The sequence below is a fragment of the Artibeus jamaicensis genome, unplaced genomic scaffold, assembly GCF_021234435.1.
Source record: "Artibeus jamaicensis isolate MK-2021 breed Jamaican fruit bat unplaced genomic scaffold, CSHL_Jam_final contig_354, whole genome shotgun sequence".
Lineage (NCBI taxonomy): Eukaryota > Metazoa > Chordata > Mammalia > Chiroptera > Phyllostomidae > Artibeus > Artibeus jamaicensis.
Window position 1 is genome coordinate 16,617,555 of NW_026521803.1, and position 27,194 is coordinate 16,644,748.

General features: G+C 43.8%; 1 protein-coding gene across 2 annotated transcripts in view; it reads right to left on the reverse strand.

The window, feature by feature from the left end:
* Positions 1-386: 386 nt before the first annotated feature.
* Positions 387-27,194, reverse strand: part of GAREM1 (GRB2 associated regulator of MAPK1 subtype 1) — a 178,549-nt gene continuing 151,741 nt past the window's right edge. Inside the window, exons 4-6 of one of the 2 annotated variants that reach the window (XM_037153776.2) lie at positions 20,897-22,069; positions 7,014-7,180; positions 387-5,565 (exon numbers count right to left, since the gene is read on the reverse strand). In XM_037153776.2, coding sequence (XP_037009671.2) covers positions 4,668-5,565; positions 7,014-7,180; positions 20,897-22,069 — 2,238 coding nt within the window. In that variant the 3' untranslated portion in view covers positions 387-4,667. The remainder of the gene's footprint in view (positions 5,566-7,013; positions 7,181-20,896; positions 22,070-27,194) is intronic. The other variant, XM_037153777.2, reaches the window with a different exon arrangement.

Genomic DNA, 27,194 nt, shown 5'->3' on the forward strand with positions numbered 1-27,194 from the left:
GCATGGAAACACGGGGCAGACCAACAGCCGTGACAGGGGAGGAGAGGCGGGGACTGACTGTCAGGGTGAAGGCACTAGTCACAGAACGTGTGACGGACCCACGGACACGGGCAGCGGCGTGGTGACTGTGGCAGTGGGGGGCGCCGGCTGGGTGGAGGGGGGCAGAGGAAGAAACAGTGACAACTGTAAAGGCATAAACAATAAAACATTTAAACAAATGTTAAGGATAATTGATAAGTTCTTCATCTTAATTGTGCTGATAGTTTCAAGGGTAAATGTATTTGTCAACATTAATCAAATGCTTTAAATATGTGCAGTTTATAATCTATCAAAGTATATCTTAATGAAGCTATATTTTTAAAGGTCAAAAAGAAAAGAATCCCTTTAGACAACCTCCCTTCTTAATGAGGATGGGGAAGAGAGAGTCCAGAAAACAGTATACTAGGTGTGACTCGGTGAGGAAAAATTGCAAGAAGAGTGACTTTTAAAAGTTCTTTATTTATAGACATTTCAGAACCATGTAGATCAACAACGAACTTTTTTAGACATCACATACCATGTTTATCTTGAGGTACACATTGGGCCCATTAGATAATGCTCTGGAAAGTAATGCAACCATTAACTGGTAGTTAACAACTTCCATTTTCCAAGGAAAGAAACAATAAAAGGTTATAAAATTCTTTGAAGAGAATATACCGTTTCCATTTAAGTTAAGGAAAATGCCGCCATTTTTAATGGAGTTCAATTTTTAGGCTTAGCTTAAAGAGCATTTTAAATGGAACTTAATGTGAAAGTGGGAGAAGGGGTTCGTGGCTAAGAAATGATCTGAGCCCTAGTGCGTGAGATTGTAAACAAAGGGAATCTGTAATCTGATAAGCTCATTACAAAAATCATAGCCTGAAAGTTAGAGCAGCAAAATTACAGAAGATAGTTCTATATAGTTTTAACTGAAATCACGTTTACCTCTGGTTTTCACAATTACACAAATGTTGAAACACCAAATTTTAAAGACTCAACGATGCCATGTGACAAGAAGTGGCCACAGAAACGCCACATGGCTGCAGCCCCTACCAGTCAACTCCCGCCCCCCCTTCCCAGTCTGGCCTTGCACCCCTGTTGCCCTACCAGCCTGGGGCATTTACAGGACTAGAAAAACAGCGGGAATGGGTACAGTGGATGTAGTTCTGAGAGGCTCACGTGTCCAACCTCAGAACTAACATTTCCAGTGGACAGAGTTAAATTTCCTTTGACTAGTTCATGAGGTTCTTTGGAGAACTGTTTTGTTTTCCAGTTTGTTATTCAGAAATGTTAATCTTACGCTCTTGAGGTGTGATGACTAGTGACTTGTTAAGCACAGTGTTTGGAAAATGAAGGACCCTCTATCCATGCACACTTGCCCCCAAAGTTCCTGGGGAGCCACATGGATGATGTGCAGGTGGTTCTGGAATGTGAACAAAGGGCGTTTGTGGGTGTGTCTGAGAACAGTTGGAATGGACTGTCATAATATTTTCCCCTAAGATTGTTGTTTTATTTCCACATGAGACAAGAATAAACACTGCAGTTGAGTCGAAGGGGCAGCTTGCTGCAGCTTCATATACTTACATGGTATATGTGTGGGTTGAAAGAATAGAAATGTAAATTTCACAGTTCATAAAGTTGAGCGGCTCAACTTCAAGGAGAGAGGCGGTGCAGGTGCTGGCAAGATTCCGAAAAGGAGTTGATGTGTGTTTGAGTTCTCCCTCCGACCTGAGCCAGGTCCACATTTTGCATTTTAGTTGCTTGTTTTGGTTTATTGCTGACTTTCTTTTCTGATAGGGCCATGATGATTTTAGCCATGAATTAAAGGACCCCTAAAAGGGGCCTGTGCAGACAGACACTTTCTCCCAAACACTGTGGTCACTGCACTGTCTACAGGGAACTGACCAGACATCCTCGGTCTTGACCTGGTTGGTTGGGAAAAGTTCTGCTTGTGGGGAATATCTATACTTCGCTTTTCACTACAAAACCCCAAAGTTATCAGAGGGGAAAGGCTGCTTCCTTCCTGTCCCTGCTCGGATTTCTCGTCTTCGTTCTCTCTGGCTAAGCATGCCTTCTTTAGCCAGGGTCCAAGGTGCCCTATGGAAACATTCAGTTCAGGAACAGAACGACATTTGTCTGTGGCTTCAGAGATGCTGGAGAAATTTATTACAGTTAAAAAAAAAAATCCCAAATCAGTCAAAGAGAATGCTAGCCAGTGTTGCTTTCTGTCTCCAACATATTCCAAGTTGTCAGTATCTTGTGGTATTATATTTGTGTTATATCCCTTTAACAGAGACCGTATTTCTCCCATCCGTGGGTTCTTTAAAGACAGGACACACTTAATTCTCCATACCTCCAACTGCCCAGGGGGTTTCATGCCCCTCCCCACACATTCATAGTCTCGGTAACTGCAATTTGTCATGTAAATATTATGACTTCCAAGAGGGCAGGAGCTGGTGTCCTTGGTCAGCATCGCCTAGCCACACCAGCCTGGTACTTGGCATAGGCAAGGGCTCGATGGATTCTGAACGCACAAATCAAAGGCCAGAGTCCCTGCCTTGCCCTCAAGGAGTCTCTGTGTTGCCATCGACACAAACTCAACGTAAATATGACAAGACAAAAATAACCAGAAACTATTTTGTGTAAAGTTTTTGCAAAAAAAGATAAAAGTACTCAGTTGTTTATGGGAGGTGCCCCTTGTAGTAAACCCAACTCACCCTTTCCTTTTGCCTGAACTTGATTACTGTGTCTAAGGGCTATGCGTATAAAAATGGATTTGGCAAGAGTCTGCTCCCCCCCCCCCCAATGCAGCTTTTCAATGGTATCCAGTCTGTTTTTATTTTAAAGGGAAAATTCGGAGAGGTTGGCATTACTAAGGAAGTTGCCCCTCAGAGAGAAGGATGCTCTCTCAACATGAGAGTAGTGGAGAGGCTTCCCGCCCTGTGAGGGCACTACTGAAAACTACGTACATTTTTTTAAAGAAAGACATTTAAGATGGAAAACAAAGAGGTATCAATTCATCTCAATTCTAAACCATGAGATAGATTACAAATATCTTGAACACCAAGAAATAAAGCCATATTGCACAGGTATGCAAAATTAAATGAGTGGGTCTCTGCCTTTACATTTTTTATTTATTTTGGTGAGCAGGAAGAGTGAACAATAAGATATAAGTGAATCCTGCAAGTCTCACTGACACCTCAGTCACAGAGTGTCCCTACATCCGGAATTTGGGGACACTCTCCAAGGTTTATTATATGGTGACAGTTTGCTTGGGAAACTACAACTTCACTAAGATATATATTCCTGCAAAAAGTTAAAAATGATGTCGAGGCCATTATATTTTGGAATATTTAATCAATTTGGCAAAAATTGACAGAATCATGTTCTGAAATCCTTAAGTATGGTAGTAATGTATTTTCTTTGGAAGGGAGAAAGGAAGAGGTTTATGCACTAAATAGATACTCTTAGTAATACTTTAAAAAATGACTCAAAACATGTGGCCCATATAGTAACAGAAGATGGTTGTGTGGTATCTGAGAGCACCTAACACACTCAGAGAAATCTGTTCAGACCTCACTTCAGAAATCAGGAGAATAAGACCCTGAAACCCGGGAAGAATTGTCACTGGACAGAAACTGTCATTTCCCCAGACATCGGCACGGGAATATTATATGTCAAGTTCAGCCCCACATGGGCTTAAAATAAAATTTAATTCTCCCATAGAGACTGTTTACCGACTCCTTCCACGGTTTTAGTGATGAGGCTCTAGTAAGTCTGAGCTTCGAGGGGCAGGGTTCTGAGAGCCTCTGGGCCATCCTGCCCCCTCTTCCTAAGAGTCGGCTTAGTTAATGGCCCCAAACCTCAGTGGATACTGGGAAGGGAACAGACCTTCTCTAAAGTATCAGGCTCAACATGATGTTTACAACAGACACCTCTGTGTCGTGTGTACATACCTGGGTGGTATCTATTCTGCTTATTTCTTCTGCTCAGTCACGTCAGCAGCAGTTACAGGTCATCATTGTGGTCATGGTTTGCATGGTTCCTAAGCAAGTCATTTATCTTCTGTGAACACGTGACTTTTGGAAAATGCCTTTTGATGAAAAGATCCCCACCAAGCACATAACATTAAAGTGTCATTTCAGATCACTAACATTGTCAGGCACAAGAGTAAAACAATTAGCACTGACTCATCCAAACGACAGAGCACAGGATAGAGTTCATTGTCTGAAGTCGATTCCCCCAAAGGAAGAAACTGCTGTTCAAAAGGGTGTGTGTGTGTGTGTGTGTGTGTGTGTGTGTGTAAGATTCTTATGTCTTTCAGCTTTGGCTATTTTGTAATAAATATCGTACCTTCTCACACAGGCCTATTGGGTGAGAATTACGTCTCTGAACGCGCCTTTTGTTTAGCAGCTGTCGGGTGTTGAGTGGCGTACGAGGCACACCTCTAGGTGTTCTGTACAGCATTTTTATTGACGTACAAAATAGCCTGTTCACCATTCAAAAACGGAATCCGTATAGTAAGAGTTCCTCTTATCCCTATTTACAGAGAAGGTTTTTAGTGCAAAAAACATGAAATCATGTCCCAGTCCACCCCTCCTAGCACACACGTGTATCAGTTCTGTTCAGTGCTAGCTGGGGTTACCTGTCTATATTTTGGGCCTCCAGCCATTAATGAACTGCATGATTTTCTTCACCTGCAGTTTGCTCAATTTGAAATCCTCTGAGAGGATTTCTTCTGTTAGTTGAACAAGCAAATTCCCATCAATCTTTTCAGTAACGAAGAACGATATGACATCTTCAGACAAACCAATAAACCGTAAGGACTTGGACACTTCTTCTATTGACAGCCCCGAGAGGTCGGCGGGTGGCTGCCACGGGGAGCCGTCGCCACAGGACCTGGGGGCCAGCTGGAGGTGGAGCGGGGATGAGAAGGGGTAAGAGACTGAGAAGATGTCCTGCATGCCCTTTTTAACAAAATACTGGTCCTCAGAGAGGTCCGGTGACCCAGACTTGGGGTCTTCCTCAGCACCATCAATTTTCAGAGGCAAAGGGGAAGTCCCAGAGGGGGCTTTCTCTTCCACTGGTTTGGGGGCCCTGGGCGGCAAGGCAGGGCACGAGACACTCTGCTTTGTCGTGCCGGCTACCAGAGTTTTCCGATCTGTGCTCTCCAGACAGTAGCTGGCTGACTTGGGACAACCAGAGACGCTGCTGCTGGGCTCTGCAGGGGCTGAGCTGGTGGGGCAGGCTGAGGGCTCAGGGCCGTCAAAACCAAAAGGTGCCGGGCAGTTTCTCTTTGGTGTGCCTGGGGTCTTCTGCCGAGGATAACTGTAACTCCGGCTTGGATCCAGCAGGAAGTCGCTCCTGGTCTGGCTCTCTGCCCCTCCCGAGTAATGGTTAGGCCACGAGAGCCGGGAGGAGAGTGCGTCGGCAGAAGGACTTCCGGAGGGGGACTTCAGGTCCACAGAATCAGCTTTCCCTCGGTTGCACGGATAGCAGGAAGCAGGAGCACTTTCAGAAGGACTGGTGTCGCCTTTAGGGACGCTGCTTCGAAGCAAGCAGAGAAAGAGAGATTAGTTGTAAAAAAAAAAGTCTAATTCCAAGTCTCTCATTCTCCCATAGACCTCATTTCTGATTAGAAAAGTGTAGTTAGAAAAATATATATTTCTTAGCATGAATATATATTTTTTAGAAAAAAAGTACCTGCTAACCTCACTGAGTTTTAAAAAAACAGAATCTTTAAATTACTAAAAATACTGGTAATTATGGATATAGACATAATTATTTAAAATGCTACAGTGGAGATAGCAAATATATAACTTTTTTTTAACTAGCAAGAAAATCATTGTTAGTGGCTGCCTAGATATTTATGATGAGAAACACTCTTATGCCATGTTTGGGCGTAGTCAACAGGCACTGTGATCCATTAGTGATGTCTGCAGGGGTGAGGATGGGGGGCCAGAGCAGTCTATGGTGCCTGCCTCATGCTTGCCATCCTTGTACTAGTGACATGACTACATCACCACCACCCATGACTCTGTTTCCATCCAAAAGCCTGAGGGAGGAGGAGATGCTTCCAATAAAATGCTTACACTTGCCTTCGTTTCTGTGCAGTGAGTCACATTAGCATAAAGATTTAAAGGTCTGGAGAACAAAGAATACCTGCAAAGGTGAGCTACTTAAAACTGTAAAGATCAGCAGTGGAGCCAGGTGAGTGCACTCAGCTCTGGGGCCCTAGTTTAAGAGTGACAGTGAGGCCAGAGCGTGCTCGGGGGTGGGGGACCAGACGTCCGGGGAAACTGCTACAGGAACTGAGAAGACTCACATCCTAGCTGGCTTTACATTTCCACGGGCTGGCAAAGAAAGGTAAGGTGGACCTGTATTTTCTAGACATAAGAAATACTCAGAAATTACATGGAAATAGATTTCTGCTTGATGTGATGAAGGATTTCTAAAAAAAAAAAAAAAAAAAAGTGAACAGCATTTGCCAACAATGAAATGAGCTGCACTGCAAAAGAATGAGCTCCCAACAATGGAAGGATCCGGACCGAAGTGAACGACTACCTGACCACGATGATCAAGAAGGGCTTCCTGTCCTGGGTGCAAATCCCAAGGACAGAGGGAGCCAAAGGTCCCTTTCAATGCTAGGTCCTGGGTGAAGGTGCTGTCTGCTCGTGTCGAAGTCGAAGTAGAAGGAACTCGGCACTGGTGTGTAAGAACTGAGAGCGGCCTGTGGGTTGCTTCTCAGGGAATCCAGTTGGCCTCTCTCGCTGAATTTCTCACGGACTCTGAGACCTTTTCTTCCCTGAGGACTGGCTCTTGCACCCTAGCTCAAACCCAACATGCCCTTCCAGGAAAACTTTTTAAGACCACGAAGAACGTTTCCTTTCCCACCGCCTGCCTGCATGACAGCTACCTCGACACGGCTCTCCAGACCCTGTGACCTGGCCAGTGAGCAGAGTCCTGTGGAAGAGGGCCCTGGGGTGAAGACTTACATGTCGTGCAGCCCTGAAGAATAGTAGGACAAGGTGGGGCTGGGAGAGCGAGTCTGCTGCCGCGCCGGCTTGACTGAGCGAGGAGGGATGGAGGGGCTGGTGGACAAAGGCTTTGTGCTCCGGGGCGGAACAGGTGGGGCGTTCAGGAGCCGGCACTCTTCCCTGACCTGGCGCGGAAAAGAACACGCTGGGTTAGCAACAGACCGACAAGGCCGTGGGCCGGCTCCACCCTGCGGGGCCAAGCCGCTGCTCTCCAACTGTATCAGCAGGGCTGCGGGGGCCGAGAGGCAAGACCAGAGCAAACAAGAGCGAAGGGACACGCAGCAGCTGCTGGAGGTAAAACCGACACCTTCCTCGTCCTTGCTGGGACCGCATGGTTTTAAAAGACACTGCTTGGCAAGTGCCAGGTGCTGTGGAAATTCAGCAAGTCGCGTGAAATACAGCAAGTGAAAGAGGCAGTGTTAGGTGAGCACATACAAAACAAGAGTATTAAGAAAATAAGGGCATAAGGGAATCATGATCTTAAAAGGGGATTAAATTCTCCTATTCAGCTGTGTTTATTCACTCTTCAGACTGAATTCAGTTTGATGTAGACCTTAGAGCACAGTGGGCCTTCTCCAGGGTCAAAGCTCTTTCTGAAGTTGTACTCAGGGCTTCTCACATGTACACAGGCACGTGGAATGCTGGGGACCTTGTTAATGTGTAGATTCTGATTCTGGGGACCAAGGGAGGGGCCGAAGACTCTGCATTTCTAATAAGCTCTCTGGAGACGCGGAGGCTGCCAGACCATGGACTACATACACTCCAAGAAACAAGGCTGTGACTGGAGTAATAAGGCAGCTCTCCAATCCCCCAAACAGTGCTTTCCATCACACCTCCAACTCTCATCCTCCCTTCGTCTTCACATCAGAGAGGATCTAGGTGACCTGCCATGTCCTTGCTTCTGCAATCTGCCTGCATTCACTGCGGGCATTCAGCTTATGACGCTTTTTTAATTAAGTGGATGTTTTTATGCGCTTCTCTGTGCCAGACAGCAGGGGGCAGTTTATACCTGGTTCTGCTAGATTGCCCTAAACAACACAGTTTGTAAAAACAGAGCCAACTGTGACAGTCAGAAATACCGTTTTCCGCTTTTTAGCTGTGTCCCCACCAACTTCTTCACCTTTGCCTCCACTTCCTTTCTGGCCCAGAAACTCTGGGGTAGTAGAGACAAGAAACAGCCAGCTTCTCTTAGCTTGGATGTTGAGTCTGCTTAAGACCAAGCGGAATGGTTCATGTTGCATTGCACCTTCTACCACCTACATACACTGCACACAGGGGCTCTCACCGGCCTCCCAGGCCTGAACCATGTGCCAGATGGGAAATCAGATGGGAGGAAAAGTCACATGTCCACGGTGACCCGGAAAACCTCAATTCTAAGTGAAATGGAAGCAATTAAAAAAAATCTGACCCGCTGGATTTCATCCTGAAGCTGGGGGGGGTCCCTGCTCGCACCTGGGGGACCCGGTGCCCAGTGCCCTGCTTGTTGGGACACACCGGTCATAGTTTTCTCATCGGGAGAGCTCCTTCGGCTAAAACGAAATACTCAAAGTGGCAGCTTTTCTTCTTTTGGGTTTTCCCCTTCTGAGCTTTCAAAGAGGGTGTGGTGGTGGGTGAGAGAAAACCTTTGGGGAAAAGAGGTCTGGATGAAGAAGAGAGGGTCGCTCAGCTGGCTCTGGTACCACTTTGGGGTCTTCTCAAGAAGATGAGAACCAATTAGGACGTTGGAAAGCTCTTGGCTGGGCCATCCCCCTCCCTGGCTTGTAGGAATATAGACTGGTTACAAAATAAGTAACCAGTACACTGTGTCACCTTGTTTCTGTCTCACTAGTGAATTGTACAGTAACTAGTTATGTTTCTTTTCTTGCTTAGGGAATGTCTGCAGAATCTAGGATAGATGGTTGTAACTTTATTATAGATGTTGGTTGCATTTAGGCTTATGGTATTAGTTATAATGAAAATGAGAAGATGAGAAGTCTGTCAGCTAACATTTTCATTTTAAAAATAAACACGGAGTCATTTCTCAATGCTGGGTTAAGAGGAACATGGGGGAAAAACATGGTTAATGCTGAGTCTGATTTAGAATTTTCTAAAGTTTGGAATTAGTCATTAAGTACGACACTTCATTAGAGACCGCTTACCTAGATGCCAATTTTAATATGCTGAGATGTCAATTATAATATGCATTTTAATTTAAAGTAATCAGCTGACCTAGGTCTCAGAACACACAAAAGCCAGTTGTAATAGAATCTGACCTAAGAGAAGTCCTCTTTTTCTGTTCTTAAAACCCAGCCCGGGCACTCGAGGTCACTTAGACCTGGTCCTGCCACCTCCCTCCATAAACTGGGCTTCCTAAACAGCTTTCCAGCAGCTTTCCCACATGAGAGGAGATGGAGGGAGGGGTTGTAGTGAAAAGAGGCAGTTATTGGCCACAGGACTCCGTGAGGTGAGCTGTGGTGAACTGAGAGTGTTTACAGCTCAACTCCAAACAGCAAGGGAGGCACAGAAAGCTTTTGGGTGGCTACGCTCCTGAAAGGATGTGTGTGTGAGGGCGTGAGTGTGTGTGTGCGATTCTTACTCTTGGGAGGAGGGCCATGGCCCGCAAAGAGAGAGTAATCGAAAGCCAGAGAGAGACTTTCTGCTGTTGCGATGATGAGGCAGCTTGGGTAGAATCATGTGAGTTCAAAGGGAAAGAACCAGGCTTATTTGAAACCCATTTTGGAGAAAAGCTGGTGAAGACAAAAAAAAAAAAATGACTTTAACAGGGTCCCATCCAGGACAAGAATGCAGATGTAATTCTGTCAGGGCACCAAACCTGCTGCACCAGGCGGGGGCGTGAGGGCGGCCCCCACAGACACACCTCCGCGCGCTGCTTTCAACTTGCTGCTGCGCATGCGGTCCCCCCAGTGAAGCCGCACGTCACTGCATTTTATGGGAAACACGATAGGCTTTGGTGGGATGCATACATCTTGGGGTTCAGAAGTTATAAATCCTGAGGGTTTACTGTACCATCTTACTTCCTCTAACGTCCCATAACAGTAAACATTCACCTTCTCTTGCTCCTTGATTTGATTTGATTTGATGTGGGACTTTATACCCAAGAAAAGTGCAGCAGTGCTTGAAATAAATTTTATCTTACAACAAAAGGCAATTTGTAAGACTGGATGGCCAATCACCCCATTTCCAGTTTCCTCTCATATTCAATTTCACATTCAAGTGCTATGTTTCCAGCATGTTCCTTCTAAAGGTCTCAGCATGTGGCCTTCATCATGTTGCTCCCCATCACCAGCAGCCCCTCTGACAACTGGGAAAAGTCCAGCCTTCCACTGGGGCCCCCTGCTGTCTTTCTAGCTATTTCTTCTAGCTAGAAGAAATGACTGCACCTTACTCACCTTGCTAGTTACTTCTCCCCTACTTATATCAACACACAGGTCCACCCAACGTGGTACACTGGGTGTTACCTAAACACCCTGTGCTTTGCCGCCGCCCACTGTTCTAAATCTCCCCGCCCATCCCCACCGAAATGCCGGTTCCACAGTCCAACTGAGACAGGCTCGGTCAGGGACCGTCACAACTCTGGACTCTGCTAACACAGTCCAGTCACCTACTGCCCACGTATATTCAATCAGCCTGAAAATGGAAACGGCAGGGACTGTCGTTGTCATTACTGCCCTGTGGATGGCAGAGTCTGGGGACTCGTCACCACCGGCATGAATGCGTCCCACAGAACGCTAGGCAGACACTAACAGATGCTACCAAAAAATACCCCCCACAGTAAGGCACCTTTTATTTTTAAATATATAGCATAAGAATGCCTTTTACAGCCTTGTGTGGCACTTGTTATTGATATGTCATTTGGACGGGGTGTTATTTTTTGGGGTCCTCACAGCAGCGTCAGTTTGGGGGGAACCGGTGCCAGCAGCCCTGGTGCTTACGGCGGCCATCGGCTCCACCACCAGCATCCGCTCCACCACCAGCATCCGCTCCACCACCCGTCCCACCCTGACTCAGCAGTACGGGGAAATGACAGCGATGACGCTAGGAGCTGGCAGACAGGGCTTTCTTCGTCAGCAACCCCAGAGCTATGAATTACTATCCTAAGATGAGGGTGTAACAGAACCCACGTGCCTGGGGGACTAGGGCACCTCTCTCCACGGCCAACGCGGCATCTGAGGCTGCACCCCAACTGGAGTCCAGGGAGGGGGAGGTGTACAGAGCAGCAGGAATAAACCTCCACCAACCCCGCTGCTGCGAGGGGGGCAGGCGTTCTGTTTTAGGGCGGGTGCTACCATGTACTGCAGGTTATGGGTGTTTTCAGAGTGTCTCCTGCCCGCCTGGCTGCCCGGCGCCCCTCCCCCCACCCTGGCCCCGTTCCCACAGGGTCGATGTGCACAGCCTGGACTCAGAGGGCAGCAGGGAGTCTCTGGTCTAGAGCCGGTCTTTGCAGCCACGGTAGTTTCAGCACACGTCTCTCCCCCTTGCTCCTTCACACAAAGTCTTCCCTTTTCTAAAACACCCAGTAGTTCAATTCTTATCTCACAGAAGATCCCACTCTCCAGGATTAAAATGACTGTCCTTGTTTTTCATGCAGCAGTTTGCTAACTCAGGGCTAAATAGAAAGCTAATTTATTGAAAAATGATGAGTTCTTTCTAGATCTGCAATTTTTCTTAAGTCTATGAGACATACAGGGTGGGGGGAAAAGTAGGTTTACACTTGTTCATGTGGAAAATAATACAATAATTAATCAGCACTAATGTAAGAATGAACTCTGTTTCACATACTCACAACTGTAAACCCACTTCTGCCCCACCCTGTATACTCAGGGAGGCTTATCCAGGTCACTGCCACCTACCTCGGTGACATAATTTAACAGTAGCGGGTTGAAGTACGCTATCAAAGGCGTCTATCCCGGGGGCTCCCAGCCAGGGTCACAGTGACCATGCACTTGCACTATCCCCAAGTTCTGATGAACACGGCCGTCTCTTTCCCTTTTCCTACATCCTACACTCATGCCATTTTTCCTATTGATCCGTTGAAATACACGTGGAGTGCCCATCCTATGCTGGTTGAGTTAGCGTCGAGTATGCAAAAAGGAGCAGCTCGTGGCACTGTTTGGAGGGAGGGAGGGGGACACACACATAATTGAGATACAGACTGGCTGTACAATAACAGAAGCAGGAGCAAGGGTTAGCAGGGGCACCATGGGTGTGTTCAAGGTGTCAGAAGAAGAACAAATTCATTGGAAGTTTTACTGAGAAAGTCTAGAGGGAAGAGGGAATTATGGGCGTCAAAGGTACAGAGGCACGAAAAAAACCACCAGATGCTCTGGTCCGGGGGGGTAGATGACGACATAAACGCTGGTGCCATTTATCAGAAACTTAGAAGTAAGAACAGGGCTGGGGAGAAACCAAGGAACTCAGTTCTGAAATTCCTGAGCTGGCACCAGACGTCCTACTGATAGAATCTGGAGTCGCGAAGGCACTGGGCTCTCACAGAAGACTGAAGAAAGCCAAGGAGGACCAGCGGGTGAGGAGACAAAAGACGAGAAACACGAGTGACCATATCTTACCCCTCAGAGGGAAGAACCATTCTTAAAAGGTGTCAAAAAAGCCAGGGGTGGGGTAAGGATGGCAGGAGACAGAGTGAAGGTTAAAGGATGCCAGGAAGTCTGTGGAAAGGTCTGGAGGTTATGTAATAGTTAGCAGGTCACTGCAGTTCTGAGCAAGTGATGCCTGCGTCAAGTGAGGGGAGCAGAAGCCAGATTCCAGTGAGTCAAAGGTAGAACAGGAGGCGAGGGCAGAGTTAGTGAGGACAGACCACTTTTTTTCAGGAAAACTAGCTGGCAAGTAAGGCGGAGCCAGGTACTGGAAAGGGATCCAGGATCGAGGGAGGCAGTTTTCCTTCTTTTTGCCTTGGAGGAAGCCGGAAAGATGTTCCTGGATTTGTGCTGCGCACGTACACACGCAACCTGGTCGAGTGCATGCAGAGCCCTGGGCCTGTGCTCCCCTGTCACGTACAACAGAAAAGGCAGCGCACGCTTTGGGACCACTCCCTGCCTTTGCTGTGCCATCACGGGCCAGGTAAAGCCAGAAAAGCAACGGTAGCTTATTATCTAACAGCTAAAGCAGAGAGGAACATGTCCAATGGAAGAAGTGACTTTGGAAAACTTTCTATTTCTAATCAGAGGCAGCCAGCAGAGTCAAAACCCGACTCCAGTGTGTGGTCAAATCAAATGTATCACTGAACAGGACTATTTTCTTTATTTTCAGAATACCATCCAGGAAGCTTAACTTGATGGCCTACCACCTGGAACAGGCATTTAACCTCCCTTTCCCCTCTTCCCTTTATACATCTCTAGCTCTTTTTAGCTGGGAGGAAGCTGAGCACACATACAGGGTAAAGGACTGTGGAAGACAAGGTCTTCTCACTAAGCAGCCGCATGTTAAAAATAATGCATGAGAACCTGTTAAAAGCACAAAGCTCATTGTCGCATGATTGGAAAACAGAGTTACATGCAGACGTTCAGAGGACAAAAATTCAAACATTACATACAGTTGCATGTAATACCATTGGAGTATTTTATACACATTACCTATGACATAATTTCTTTCCTTTGTGACATGTGTGACACTTTCTCTGCTCTTCCTAAGGATAAAAAGAATACACTAAACAACACACACACACGGTGTTTATGCAACAGCAGAGTGCGGAAATGGGGGCTTTTTGGTATGACGATGTTGCTTAGAAAGCCCTTGCTTCTTGGAACTCCCTATTCGTCTTCTATGGAAGAAGTGACACTTTCACACCCCTCACTAACTGAGCCAAGGAGACAGCTTAAGCAAAGTAAATGGTATACTTACTAGGACATGTTTTTTGCTTTAACTATCTTTAAAAAAAGTCAATTTCATAGCAGTGGTCACTCAACTTTTAAATCAAAGGCAGTGGATGTGGAGACACCCGTTGAGAAGGCCACACGCTGCCTGCCTGTGTGTGAAGCCGGGCACCACTCGCCCGTGGGTGAGGACCTCCTGTCTGCAAGGACGGTGGGTTGTCCCTGAAGAGACTCTGCAACGCTTAGGTAGAGTAAGGCTCATTTCTGCTTCTACGCAAAAACAATTCAGGAAACTCATCTACTGTCCATGAGCTTGATCTAAACTTGGGCTCACCTTTATTATAAGTTTTCTTCTCTGAAAAGCCAACTTCAGGACAATGCCAGCAATCTAGAGAAAGGAGTTTTGTAACCATGCTCCCTTGAACTTTGTAACTCTGCCTTCACTGCATGCCCTCTGCCCCGTATTTTACATTTCTTCCCACACTCTCTCTCCCAGATAACAAAATCATTGCAGCCTTAAGAAGTCTTATTTATAAAGAGGCTTTTATACAAAGAGTTCATAGCCCTGTCATGTACCCATCAGCGATATTTTCAGCCAAACAGAAATTAAAGTTTTACAATGACAAAGTGGCCATAAACGAACCTCTATTTGATTAATGACACAAGGGCAGATGTGATTTACAGTTGTGATCCTGATTCTCAGATGCGTGTGTTTCTTGTTCCAGTTTCCTACACTGATGACAAGGACCTAGGACAGACCCACGTCTGAAATGGCCTCCGGTTTCCAAGCCTCAGGGGAGGGTGGCAGAGCCAGTACAGGGGCCCCTCACTGGGAGGCAGAGGGCAAGGGTTTCTGAAAAGAACACTTGTTTGAATTCTAGGGTGCTTCCATGGTCTCCGAGAAGGAACGTGGCATTGGGGCAGAGAAGAAAAAGACCTTTTCTGAGCAAGGAGTGTGCTCATACATCATACGTCTATTTAAATGGCTGCAATATACATGTTCAAATAACAATGGTTTAAACAACCCCCGTATTAATGGGATTTTGTGCAAATGTTCTCTGGGAGCACAGATTTAAAACAAAAGCTATCCCAAAGAATAACAGGAGAAAAAAATTTCTTGGCCTAGAAGGTTTCATTTAAAAACAACCTGAAGGCAATTAGTTTCAAAATTACTAAAACACAATAATAATTTCGTCCCCATTTCAATGAACAAACGGGAACATAGGTATCTGGCTTGCTCACCGAGGACTCCTCAAAAGTTGTAATGAAAATTAATTAAATGTCAAATGCCTTAGGAGACCTCATTAATTAGTGAAATCCTGAGTGAGTCCTTTTGCAGAGTAACTATTTTGAAAAGTAAATAATCACTTCCACATTAATATTATTAGTACTGAAACTTTATTATTACTATATCAAATTTATTTTTTAAAATCTGCCCTTTAATGTATTTTCTAATGTTAATATTGGACAGAGGAAAAAAATCCAAGGACAAAATAAAATAAAAATTCAGAGTAGAATCAATTCTCATAGCCACTTTACTCAGTTAATAAAGAAATATTTGTATAGCTTGCTTTTCAGACCTTGGATCGTCAGTCACGTGAAGTCCTGAATCCTGCAGGGCGCTCACCTCCAGGGCTGTGGCCTCTGGAGCACTGTGACCCAGCCTAGCCACGCTCGAGGAAGAGCCAGTCAAGGCCACTTCTTAGCTTTCATATTTCCATACAGGTTAGCCCGGAAATTTCAGCTTCTGATGTGTTTGCAGCCTTCAGGCCCCACATAGCTGCTTCACAGGCACTCCAGTTCTTCAACCCCCCAATACTCCACTAAAGATTACACGTGACTGGGGTCCATTTCTGGTTTGTCACCATTACAAATTTGGTTCCACAGGTAGGTAACTATGACATTCCACCTAGCTTATCAAGCAGACATTTTTGTAGTCCACTGAAAAGATTGTTTTGTTATTCGCTGGATACCTGGTGGAATGAACCTGGCACGTGCGCTTTTGGAACACAGGGACAGCTGGCCGCTGCCGGGGTGCAGTGCCTCTGATGGCCTGGCCGGGGAGGGAGATGCGCCCACTCCGTCAGCCCCTGTGACTCTTTGGAGAGGCTTTATAACCTAGGTAGGAAAGGACAGAGGGAAAAGTTCCCCCCAAACCGTTTTCCGTGTGACTCTAAATCAGATTCCATCTCACATTAAGTTACTGCTATCATTTGTTGAATGCTTACCAAGTGCCAGGGAAAAGTGCCAAGTACTTTGTACAATACAATAATGCAATGGAGTGATTATGCCCCCAGGAAATGACTCAGGGGTGTTAAATAGTTTGCCCAAGGTTCGAAGTTACTAAGCAACAGAGCGAGGATTCAGATCCACGCGTGGTTCTTAGATGCGATGCTACGCGCCTCCCTTTATTCATCATATAGTTTGACAGATCATCCTGCTTCCAGTTCAGTGACCTTGAGGGGAGAGACAAGAGCACCCCCAGGATGCCTGCTCTTTCTTTTCATCTTCTCATCAATTGGACAGCCTGTCTGAGGCAGCTGCAAACACACCAACTCACGTCTGTAGAGCTCAACCAAGCACTTGCTAGACAAGGTCCAGTCAATATGGCATGAAATTTACCCTTCAATTCTTGTTTTTCTCAAACACCAACAACACAGTATGCTCCGCTAAAGGAACTTTATTTACAATGAACTTCCAGCCGTATCACAATGAACATATGCTACCAATCTGTCTTGTAACTCAATCCCTATGCTGTTTCTTGTAGGCTTGGGGGTGGGGGAACCCCTGTCCAACCCAAAGGTTAACAAATTCTTCATGAATACTGTGGGAAAGGCTGCTCTAAACCACAGTTCACAACCTAGGGCTCCTTTTATGACTCTCAGGAATTGTTCTAATGTCAACCACTAACCCAGAGTAAAGACACTTGTTTGCCTGTTATTGAAGAAGATGGAGGACACAAACCTCTGGGTTCTGAGACTGCAGAGCCCATGCTGGACATGGCTGCACCCACGGTGTCCTCAGAGCCGTGGCCCGGTGGTTCGATAATCTGTGATTCACCACATGGGCCAGAGCCGTCTGGAAGTCAAACGTTTATTTATAGAATTTCATGGAATATAGAGTCTTCCCATCATTGCTCTCCAAAATGGCACTTCTAAGGAGGGGAAAAAAACCCCAGCTCTTGCAGACTGTCACTCACAGAATTTAAGAGTGTGTCTGGGTTACTATTTTAGACATACTAGCCAATACTCAGAAAATTGAGGTTATCCCTTGTGGGACAGCGGCCCACAAGGTTATGCAGTAGAGGATGTGTTTAGAATAAATGTATGAAACAATAATGATAATCTACTTGAGACAGGCTGTCAGGTCATTCTGATTTAAGGGCACTTTGCACAGCTAAAAAAAAGACAATGTCACCGTTTAGTGAGCTGGGCACGCTCCCTCAGCTTGGGCTCATCTGCGACAACTCTGAGGGACACAAGTGGCTGCTTCCCCTCTACGCCCGGGGCCAGGAATGGCTTACTTTTCCCTGGGACACTCCTGTTCGGAAGGGAACGACCTCTCATATACTCTGGAGAGGTAAGTGGCAATTTGTTTAAAAACAAAACATACCAAACAATCTTTACAAAAATACATGAGGATGAGAGCATAATTATAAAGAGCCAATCAAGTACAAAATACATTAAGGGAGCTAAAGCTCTGAGGATCTCAGTTTGGCCCGAGCAGAACAACCTAGAGTTCTGGCCGAGGGTATGGGTGGAAAGGCGCTGACCCAGAGGATGGTGGAACCACAGCACCCTGTGGGCAGCACAGTAGGTGTTACTGTCGAGAGGGAAAGATCTCGTCTCACTTTTACAGACAGGAACAAAGACCGTCAACATTTGCTGCAGAGAGAGCACAGACAGGTCTCAGGAGGTGAAGAAGAGAACTGGGAGGAAATGAACAGACTCACATAAACTGCACCGGGGCCACGGACCTCTAGATCCTGACTGGATCACGGACTGTGGCCAATCAGAGTTCATGGGCCCGTTACCAGCTCTGCTTCCCTCTCTGTGGAAGCCGGGCTTTCTCTGACTCTCTAACACGGCTGCAGTACCTTCTAAGCCTAAAGACTGGGTCCAGTCTTCTCAGATCCAGTCACACGGGAAAGCTGATAACCATCCTTAACGATCAGGCGGAATAGCTGTTAGACACGTGGCCTGTCTCTTCCTTAGGATGTACTCCACTGTGACTATCCAAAGACTTTTATTTAATTCTGTAGCAGCACTCGAATTTATGCCCCATTAAAGTTTTCTTTTGAAAATTACAAGCTGAAGCCACATCTAACAATTATGGCTTCCTTTGGACCCCACACACATCCTAAAGATGGAAAATTCATTCCATGGTCATGAACCAATTAAAAAATGACTTCATTTCAAATGTCTAATTTTTTAAAGTAAATTAAATGATTTCAGGTGTTTATAAAAACCTTTATGATTATAGTATTTTATAAACACTAGACATGCTCTGAAAAGATTCTTTTACTTCTTCAGAAATCACAGCTTAGACTGGAGGCCCAAATCTTTTCCTATAACATTTGCTTCTAGTTTCGAATTTAACATTTTTCTTTTAGTATCAAGGTCAAGATAAGGCCTCAATATTTATGGTCTTACTCATCTTATGTACCACAGTGGGGGAAAAATGGGTTTCCTACCTTTAGACTTGGCTACATAAAGGACTCTGGGTGCGACCGTTGTGTGTGACTCAAGCAATGAGTCAGCAAACATGAGTCCTGACTACGTGCCAAGAAGGGCCAAAGTTCTGTAGGAGCAGCTCTAAGCTTCAAGTGACATCCAATATATCACTGAGTGGACACATCCCTGAAATTGCCTAGAGTATCTGCTGGCAAGAGTGTTCTTTTACTTTTAACCTGTTTTTTTTTGGGGGGCGGGGAACATCCTCTGACATGAACAAAGGGACTCAGGGTGCTAACTCTACCAAGACTAAGCCCAGATATTCTACAACCCCTACTGGGTGTAGGGATCTCTGAGCTTGTGCCTTCAGGTCCCTGGGAGACCCTACAAGGAGCAGGAGAAAGTCTAGATCTGCAGTCTCTGGGGAGTTCTTACGTCTTGGAGCAAGTAGACAGAAGTGGGTCCTGTCTCAGGAAACTGCAGCAGTGAGGGCACTGCACAGACAGCTAAGCCTGACACCAGGCATGAAGTGCGGCCTGAGATTCGGGGCAGTCCACAGCCTGGCTCCAGCCTCTCAGCCACCACGGCCCTGCACGCACCCTGTCCAATCCTATTCCACCGGCCCAACAACACTTGCTGTTCTTCCTCACCTGTCTGAGCTTCCACACCTTTACTCATGCTATTCTGGAATGTCCTTCTTTCTCATCTCTCTCCAGTTCGTATCCATTCTCTCTGCTCATTTAAAATGTCACAATCTTCATAAAGACTTCTCTCATTCATCACCCCACTGGAGGTTTCTTTCTCCTCTGAATTCCCACACACATGATCTATGTATAGGTCTCTCCCATTGATTAGCACATTTTAACTTGTATGACAGTTATCTCTTCATCTGTTACTTTCCCTATAAACTGAAAGGTACTAGAATTCAGAGTCCAGGTCTCACTGACAGCCATATTTATAGCATCTCACGCACTAAATAATTTCATGGTTTTGAAACTGGGTTTTGTAGATCTCTGGGGTTTTAGGGAGGTGTCCTGATACCCCCTGGTGGGGACAGAGGTCACTCAGGGCACACGGAGACCCTCTCCTCCCAGTCTGTGCTTTAGTCAGATGGGTTTTTATCTCATCTTCTGATTCATATAAGTTTTTTTCTTTAAGCATTCTGCTGAAGATGGGAAAACCCCCTCTCCAATAGACACTGTCAAATAAATGAACAGCATTGCACCCAGTGCCTCTAGTGCTTTCTCCCTTCACATGTAATGAAATCCAACAATCAAAAATGAGTAGCAAAGGTTCAGAGTGCCTGTCAATCAAAGATCATGGTCAGAAGAGAGGGCCCCTTCTCCTCTCCTATACTGACCTTACACATTACAATTTGATAGAAGCCCCCTTAAGCTCTGACTGGGTCATGTTTAAGGAATTAATAGAATCACCCTGGCACCTGGTTCTGCTCTGGGCTCTGCGTGTGTGCATGTGTGTGTGTGCACACGAGCACACTCACTACCAGGGGTGTCCAACTTTTTGGTGTCTCTGGGCCACACTGGGAGAAGAAGAGTTGTTTCAGGCCACATGTTAAATATACTGCGACATGTGATCACAGAAAATCTCATACTGTTTTAGTGAATTTACGATTTTGTGTTGATGCACATTCACAGACATCCTGGGCCACACACGGCCCACAGGCCACAGGTTGGACACCCCTGGTACACTCTGATCTCAAATATAACCTCAGACATATAGGAAAGAGGGATAAATTATGCCCATGTCTCTTGATTCCTTCTCCTCCCCCTATAAACCTATCCCTCCTTCAGTCTTCCCCATCACTGTAAATGGTACTAATATCCATTCTGTTGCCCAGGCTAAAAATCTAGTTTTTCTTGATTTCTGTCTTTCCTTCCCTACTCACAGCCAATTTCTCAGTGAATACCGTCTACCTGTAACACATGTGCCGAAGCCACTCCTGTCTCCAGGCCACCTACTGCTGCCAGGAGCCGGGCTCAGGGCCCCATCATCTCACTCCTCTGCCCGATCATTGCCTCTGTCTGGTCTCCCAGCCTCTGCTCTCTCCTCCCGATTATTTGTTCTCCAGGCAGCAGCGAAAGTCTCCTTTAAACTTCTCCTACTAAAAACTCTCAAACCTGGAGTAAAACCCTCACCTCTAACTGTTAAAAAGAATCATGTAAGCTTTTCTAATTCACTCTGTATTAAGCAAATTTGCTCATTTTGATAATCCTCCACTGGGGAGTTGTCTTCTCATTAGGACAGAAAATAAATTGGTGGATGATTGAGCAGAGAGACAGAGGGGCTGGCACAGTTCTCAAGCACAGAAATGACTTACGGCTTCAGATTTGGGAGGCACTGGAGGTGGAGGTAGGGCGATCTCTGAAGACTTCATTGCTGCTCCCAGAGTCCCAGGGACAGGAAGAGGAGAAGTTGCACATTTGGACCGGACAGAACCTCTGAACTGATCACATCTGCTCTTCTCGCTCAGGGAGCGAGTGAGAGGCGGGTGGCTGGGATTGCTTTCCTCCAGCCACAGCTCTTCATAAGGAAGTTCTGACTTTCCCGGGACGCCCGTTGAGTCTTCACTAGATTCTGGGAAAAGGTAGTCACTCCCACTGTCACCCGAGTCCTGATAGGGCAGCATGTCATGAGGAAAGGGGGCCCATTCTCCCCCCAGGTTCCTGCAGCCATGGAGGTTCACCTCGCTGTTGCCATGGAGATTGTTCCCATACACACAGACAGAGAGCCGGTGGAAAGACTGGGTGAGCTCATCTCGAGCGTAGCTAAGGGAATTGGGCACATGGTTGTGGCCAGAGCACCGGCCCTTTTTGGGGCTCTTGCAGTCCTCATTCCAGTCAGTTTTTACGTCGCGGACAGCCCGTGAATACTCATCGATGTCGAACTGCTCTTGGCAGATACCCAGCCAGTGATGAACCAGGGTTTCTGGCCATATGTCCCCCTTCACCAGGTGCTCTGGGAGACTAAACTTGGGGACAGTCAAGTGCAAAGGGAAGTGCATGGGGAGGATCTTGTTGTTCCGCAGCACACAGCAAACCACCACCGTCTTGGTCTGGATGTTCACAAACTTGTAGCGGTGCCCCTCGCGGATGAAGTGGAGGTCGTAGGGATTCCTCGGTGGGGGGCTGGGCACAGTCACATTCACAGGGAGCCTGGTTTTCTCCACGATGTTGCGGATGGTGTGTTCTCCCTCCTGCATCTGAAGTTCCAGCGGACTTCGGGTGCTAAATCTGCCCTTGCACTGGAAGGGAAGGCTGATGCTTTCATTGGTCCGGTGATTCATGCAAATGAGGCATGGCATTTTGCCTTTTCCCAGCTTGCTGATGGAATTGAGCTTCCCAATCTTTTTGAAGATTGTGTTGAGCCTTGATTTTTCCTTAAAAGTTTTTGCATAGAGGATTTCTGCCTGCCCCATGAGAGTGAGTTCGTCCCCAGTACACAGGGTGATGTTGTAAACTTCTGTGTCTTCATTGCATTCACCAGAAGCAACCTGCAAGAGGATACATCAGGTTTCAGGTTAGTTTCCTTTAGTTTATTCATACAAAGAAGTAAAGAACTTGCTTCTTAAGACATGTGCGCGCACACACACAAAGGGAAATGTGGTTTTGTTTAATACTAAATTTAGCCACTCCATTTTTAAAATAATATTTATGTGGTTAACAATAACAAGATGACATTCATTTAGACTTTTAAAAATATACTATGTTCTGTATTGAAAAATGAAATCTGTTTATTAGCAGAAATTTGGGAAACATAGAGGAATAAGACAGAAAGAAAATAACATCATGAGTCTAAGTCACAGATAGCTATGGTTAATGGTTTGATAAATACCCTGTAGTTTCTTTTCCTATGTGGAGCCTATCACATGGATAATTATTTTGGGATGTTAATATTATCATTATATCTTTTTCAGTTGTAAAGTTGCTTTAATAAACACTAGTATAGAAAATTTATTTTTAAAAACCTATTAAAATTTTACTCGTTTTTTTTAACACTGGAATTGGGACAGAGATGTTCATTGGAAGAAAGAAAATACAGATATAAAAATGAACAAATTCTATGCAATCTTACTACTTAAGGATAATCAATGTTCAATTTTATGTAAATAGAAAAACTTTTATGTAACTAGAAAGAAAAAATGAGATAATTAATACACACACAATTTTGTTACTGAGTTTTTCACTATAATTTATTCATTCCCCCACGTATATGTATATACCATCAATCATTAATAGTGATCTAACATACATCATTATACATGGATATGCCTTAAATTATTTGAACAGTTCCTTATTGTTAGATGGGTTTTCCCAGTGTTTTGCAATGGATGTTTTTAGAGTTCAATTATTTCCTTGGAATAAAGGCTCAGAAGTAGCATTACATGGACAAAGCTGTGTGTGTTCAGAAGTTCCAATGCATACGGCCCATTGTGTTCCACCTATGTTATCCTTATTTATACTTCTTGCACTTTATGAAATTACCTGTCCCCCATAACCAGGCCAAGTAAGTCTAATGTTTATTAACAGTAAAGGTAAAGCATGCATCCTGCACTTTTTTTGTGAATACCTTTGATTATTAGTATGGTGAGCATTTTTTTGTTATTTCTATATCTGGCTCTTTAGATCGATTAAATTGTCTATCTGCGTGCTTCACCCATTTTTCTGCTGGGATGGCCATTTTATCGATTACTTTTTATGTAATGTGAATATCATTTATACTATGTATTTTTCAATTTGTTGCTTGACTTTCAACTTTATAGCTATAGTTTCTTAAGGTACCCCAATTTTTTCCTTCTACGTAGCACACATTTCCAAAATTTTCCTTTGTAATTTCATTCTTGGATACTATGCATCTATTAGTTGAGATGATCCAAATGAGAGGTTCTGAACTAGGAGCAATTTTATCCATCCCCCACCCCAAGCCCAGGGAACATTCGACAACTCTGGAGACATTTTTCATTGCATGCTTGGGAAGATACTACGTACATGTAGTGGGAAGAGACCAGGGATGTTCTAAACATAAGATAATGCTCAGGACACTACAACAAAAAATTATCCATTCCAAACTCCGATAATGCTGAGGTTGGGAAATGCTAATATAATTAACCAACATTTTCTTAGAGTATTTTGATGGCTTCATTTATTAACCATTTAACTCATTTAACAACAATTTCTTTGGTGTATTATTTAAGGTAGGGATCTAATTTTAGTGTTTTAAACAGTTAGCTGAGGGTCTAAATAACCATCCCCTTCATCACTGATTGGAAATTCCCCTTTTATAATATATTAAATTTATAAAACATATACACTCAAATGTATACATATATTCATATTTATTTTGGGGACATTTTATCCTAATGGCATTTCTGCCTAGGTTCCCATCAAAATTATCCAGTATGGAAACCATACTGTTTTAATTTCTATAGCTTTATGTTACATTTTCAGAACTGATAACAAAAGCCCTCACATGGTTATTCTGACACAAACCATTTTGGGGTGGTAAGAAGCAAGCGAAGCAATGTCAAAAGGCAAGTAACAGACTGAGAGAAAGTTGTTGCTATATATATATATATATATATATGTATATTCATATATATATGTATATATATACATATATATGTATATATATATATACATATATATATGAATGATATATGGTAGACATAATCTATCACAGGTAAAGAGCAAATATCCCTAATATATAAGTAGAGTTTTAAAAATGATAAAAAATCCTCCAGAAAAACAGACAAAAGTTATGAAAAACCAATTCACTACAAGATGTCCAATAGACTTCAAATCTATGAAAAGATGTTCAACATTTATAATAAGAGACATGTAAGTTAAAATTACACTGAAGTACCATTTCTCAATGGAATATTCATAGACATCCAAAAGCTTGACATTGCACTCAGTTAGTTGGTAAGGCTGTGGGAAAACAAGCACTCTTGTTCATAGTTGGAGGAAATACAAAATGGCGCAAGCCCTGTGGCAGGGAATTTGGCAATATTTAATCAAACTAAGCATGCATTTATCTCTCCACCCAGCAATCCTACTTCTAGGAATTTACCCTGAAGACATTCTTTCACTGATGTGAAAATACACATGGACAAGGTTATTTATTGTAGCATGGTTTGTATTTGCGATATTGGAACTGATCTAAATGCCCAAACATGCAAGACTGATTGAATAAACTATGGTATACAGTTGGAATAAACTATGGTATGGTATGGAAACAGTACTATGCAAAAAGAGAATGAGAATGATGAGTTCAATAAATCTATATGAAATGACTTCCAGGATATATTGGTAAGTAAAAAAAAAGTGCATAACAGTTTATACAGTATACTACCTTTCTGTATAGGAAGGGAAGAAATTGGTATTTATTTCTGCTAATTTTTATTTAAAAAGAAACATAAGAAAATATTCAAGAAAACAATGAAGTTGGTTGCTTAAGCGGGATGGGGAGGGAAGAACCTGGTGGAGGGACATGGGAGGAAGGGATACCTCTGTGAGTACAGCTGGCCACAGAGTTCTGACTTTTGGGAAGCATGCTAATGTTCTACCTATTCAAAAGTAAATTAAGTGAACAGAATTTTAAAAACCACCTGGGAGCTGAATCCAAATGGAAACAGATGCATCCAACCATATTTCAAATGAATACACTAACCATACTGGAGACACAGAAATAATCCATGTAACTTGGGAACACTGCCTCTGACTACACGTTACCAGAAGGGAAAACCTGCCCCCTCCAACAAATACTGTGCTCTTTTTAGATCTGCTCTGCATAGGGGTATGGGTGCAGTGATTCTGAAATAACTTTATGTGTACTGTGGGAATGAACAAATAAGTGAATGAATTGATATTTTGGGAGCCAGAGCTTTCACTGTGGAATGGGAGATAGATCTATGCCATTGGGGAAGGCTAGAAAGAACTCCATGGGCCTGGATTAGAATTAGTTATCAGCATTAACTCAGAAATTTAAGAAACAACACAGAGGGTGTGGGGGAGGTAGAAGAGGGTAAAGGACGGATAAATGGTGATGGAAGGAGACTTGCCCTGGGCTGGTGAACTTACAACACAATATACACATGATATATTAGAGAATTATGCAAAACTGAAACCTATATAATTGTATTAACCAATGTCACCCGAATAAATTCAATAAAAAAGGAAAAAAGAAATGTAAACATTCACACATTTCTTAGTTTTCTTCTTTTCAAGGAACTAGAAGCAAAGACTCTTGTTAGCATTAAATATACCTAGTGCCTAAACCATTCCCCAGTAAAAGGAACTAGGGCTGTTTGGAGAAATGAGTGATTTCAGGGTCAGGGCAAGAATGGTACAGAACAAGTTTGGGACATTTTCTTGTGCCAGAAAGTAAAGAAAGAAGTGCTTGTAAGATGATGGGAACATGTCAAAGGGACAGGGGAACCAACCTGAATCAGACTCCACTGGCTAAATCATGGATAATTTGAACATTGCAATAAAGACCATCATAAATTATAATCTATTGAGTAAAATAAGAATGTCTACACCTATATTATTAACCAAAAGATAAATGAATAAATTAAAAAATAAATAAAGGAAAAGCTGACTAATGTAGAAAAGTGGTGGGACTGGAAAAATCATAATTTTGCAACTATGATATACGATTCTAGAATCATTAATGAATTTATAGAAGTTTGATTAAGGAGTAGGTTATGCTCATGGTTTAAAGCATCTTCCCCCAGAGTGCTTGTTAATTTCAAGGAGAGTAAAAGTAGTTATAGAGTGGAGGAACTGGACAGCAACTTGACCAAGTGAAGAAGCTTAACATCGCTAAAGAGAGGAATACCCATGTCATGGCCTCTGGATGAGATTCCTGAGATATTCAGAACCTCACTTTGGTAACATTCCACTGAAAAGTGCATTACTGGAATCTAATGAGGAAATAGCAGACCAAACCAAATTGAGAAATATTCTACAAAATATCTGGTGTGTATTCTTGAAAAGAAAGGCTGAAGAACCGTTTAGAAGTTTAAAGTGAAATAAATTAAAGGTAAATATAGTACATTATCCTGGAATGGATTCTGTAATGGAAGAAAAAATGCTATAAAGTAAGCTTCTGGTACAACTGGCACGTCTGAAACATAGATTGTAACTGAAAGTGTTGTATCACTGTTAGCTTTCCTGAATGTACTGTGTTTACATGAGAAGATATCTTATTCTTAGGAAACAGGTGATGATGTATAAAGGAAAAAAGGGCTTAATGTATGCAACTCACTCTTAAATGATTCAGAAAAATATGAATAAGTTACTTAACTTACAGAAGTAAGTATATCTTTATTTGGGGGAGGATAAAAAATTTGGCAAAATGTTAAATGTTGGTGAATCTGGCTAAAGTGTTTAGTGAGGTCTTATATTTTTCTAGCAAAAATTCTTTAAGATTCAAATTACTTCAAAATAAAAAGTTAAAAAAACATACTAAGAAAATTTTAGATGTTTTTGCCTATCCAATATTCCAGAGGGACATTAGACTCATTTTGCCCACGGAATGCATTGGTAATTTTATTAACTTTATTGAAAGTGCATCTGCACAGTGTTGTGGCAAGAAGTGGGATCATTATAATAGTG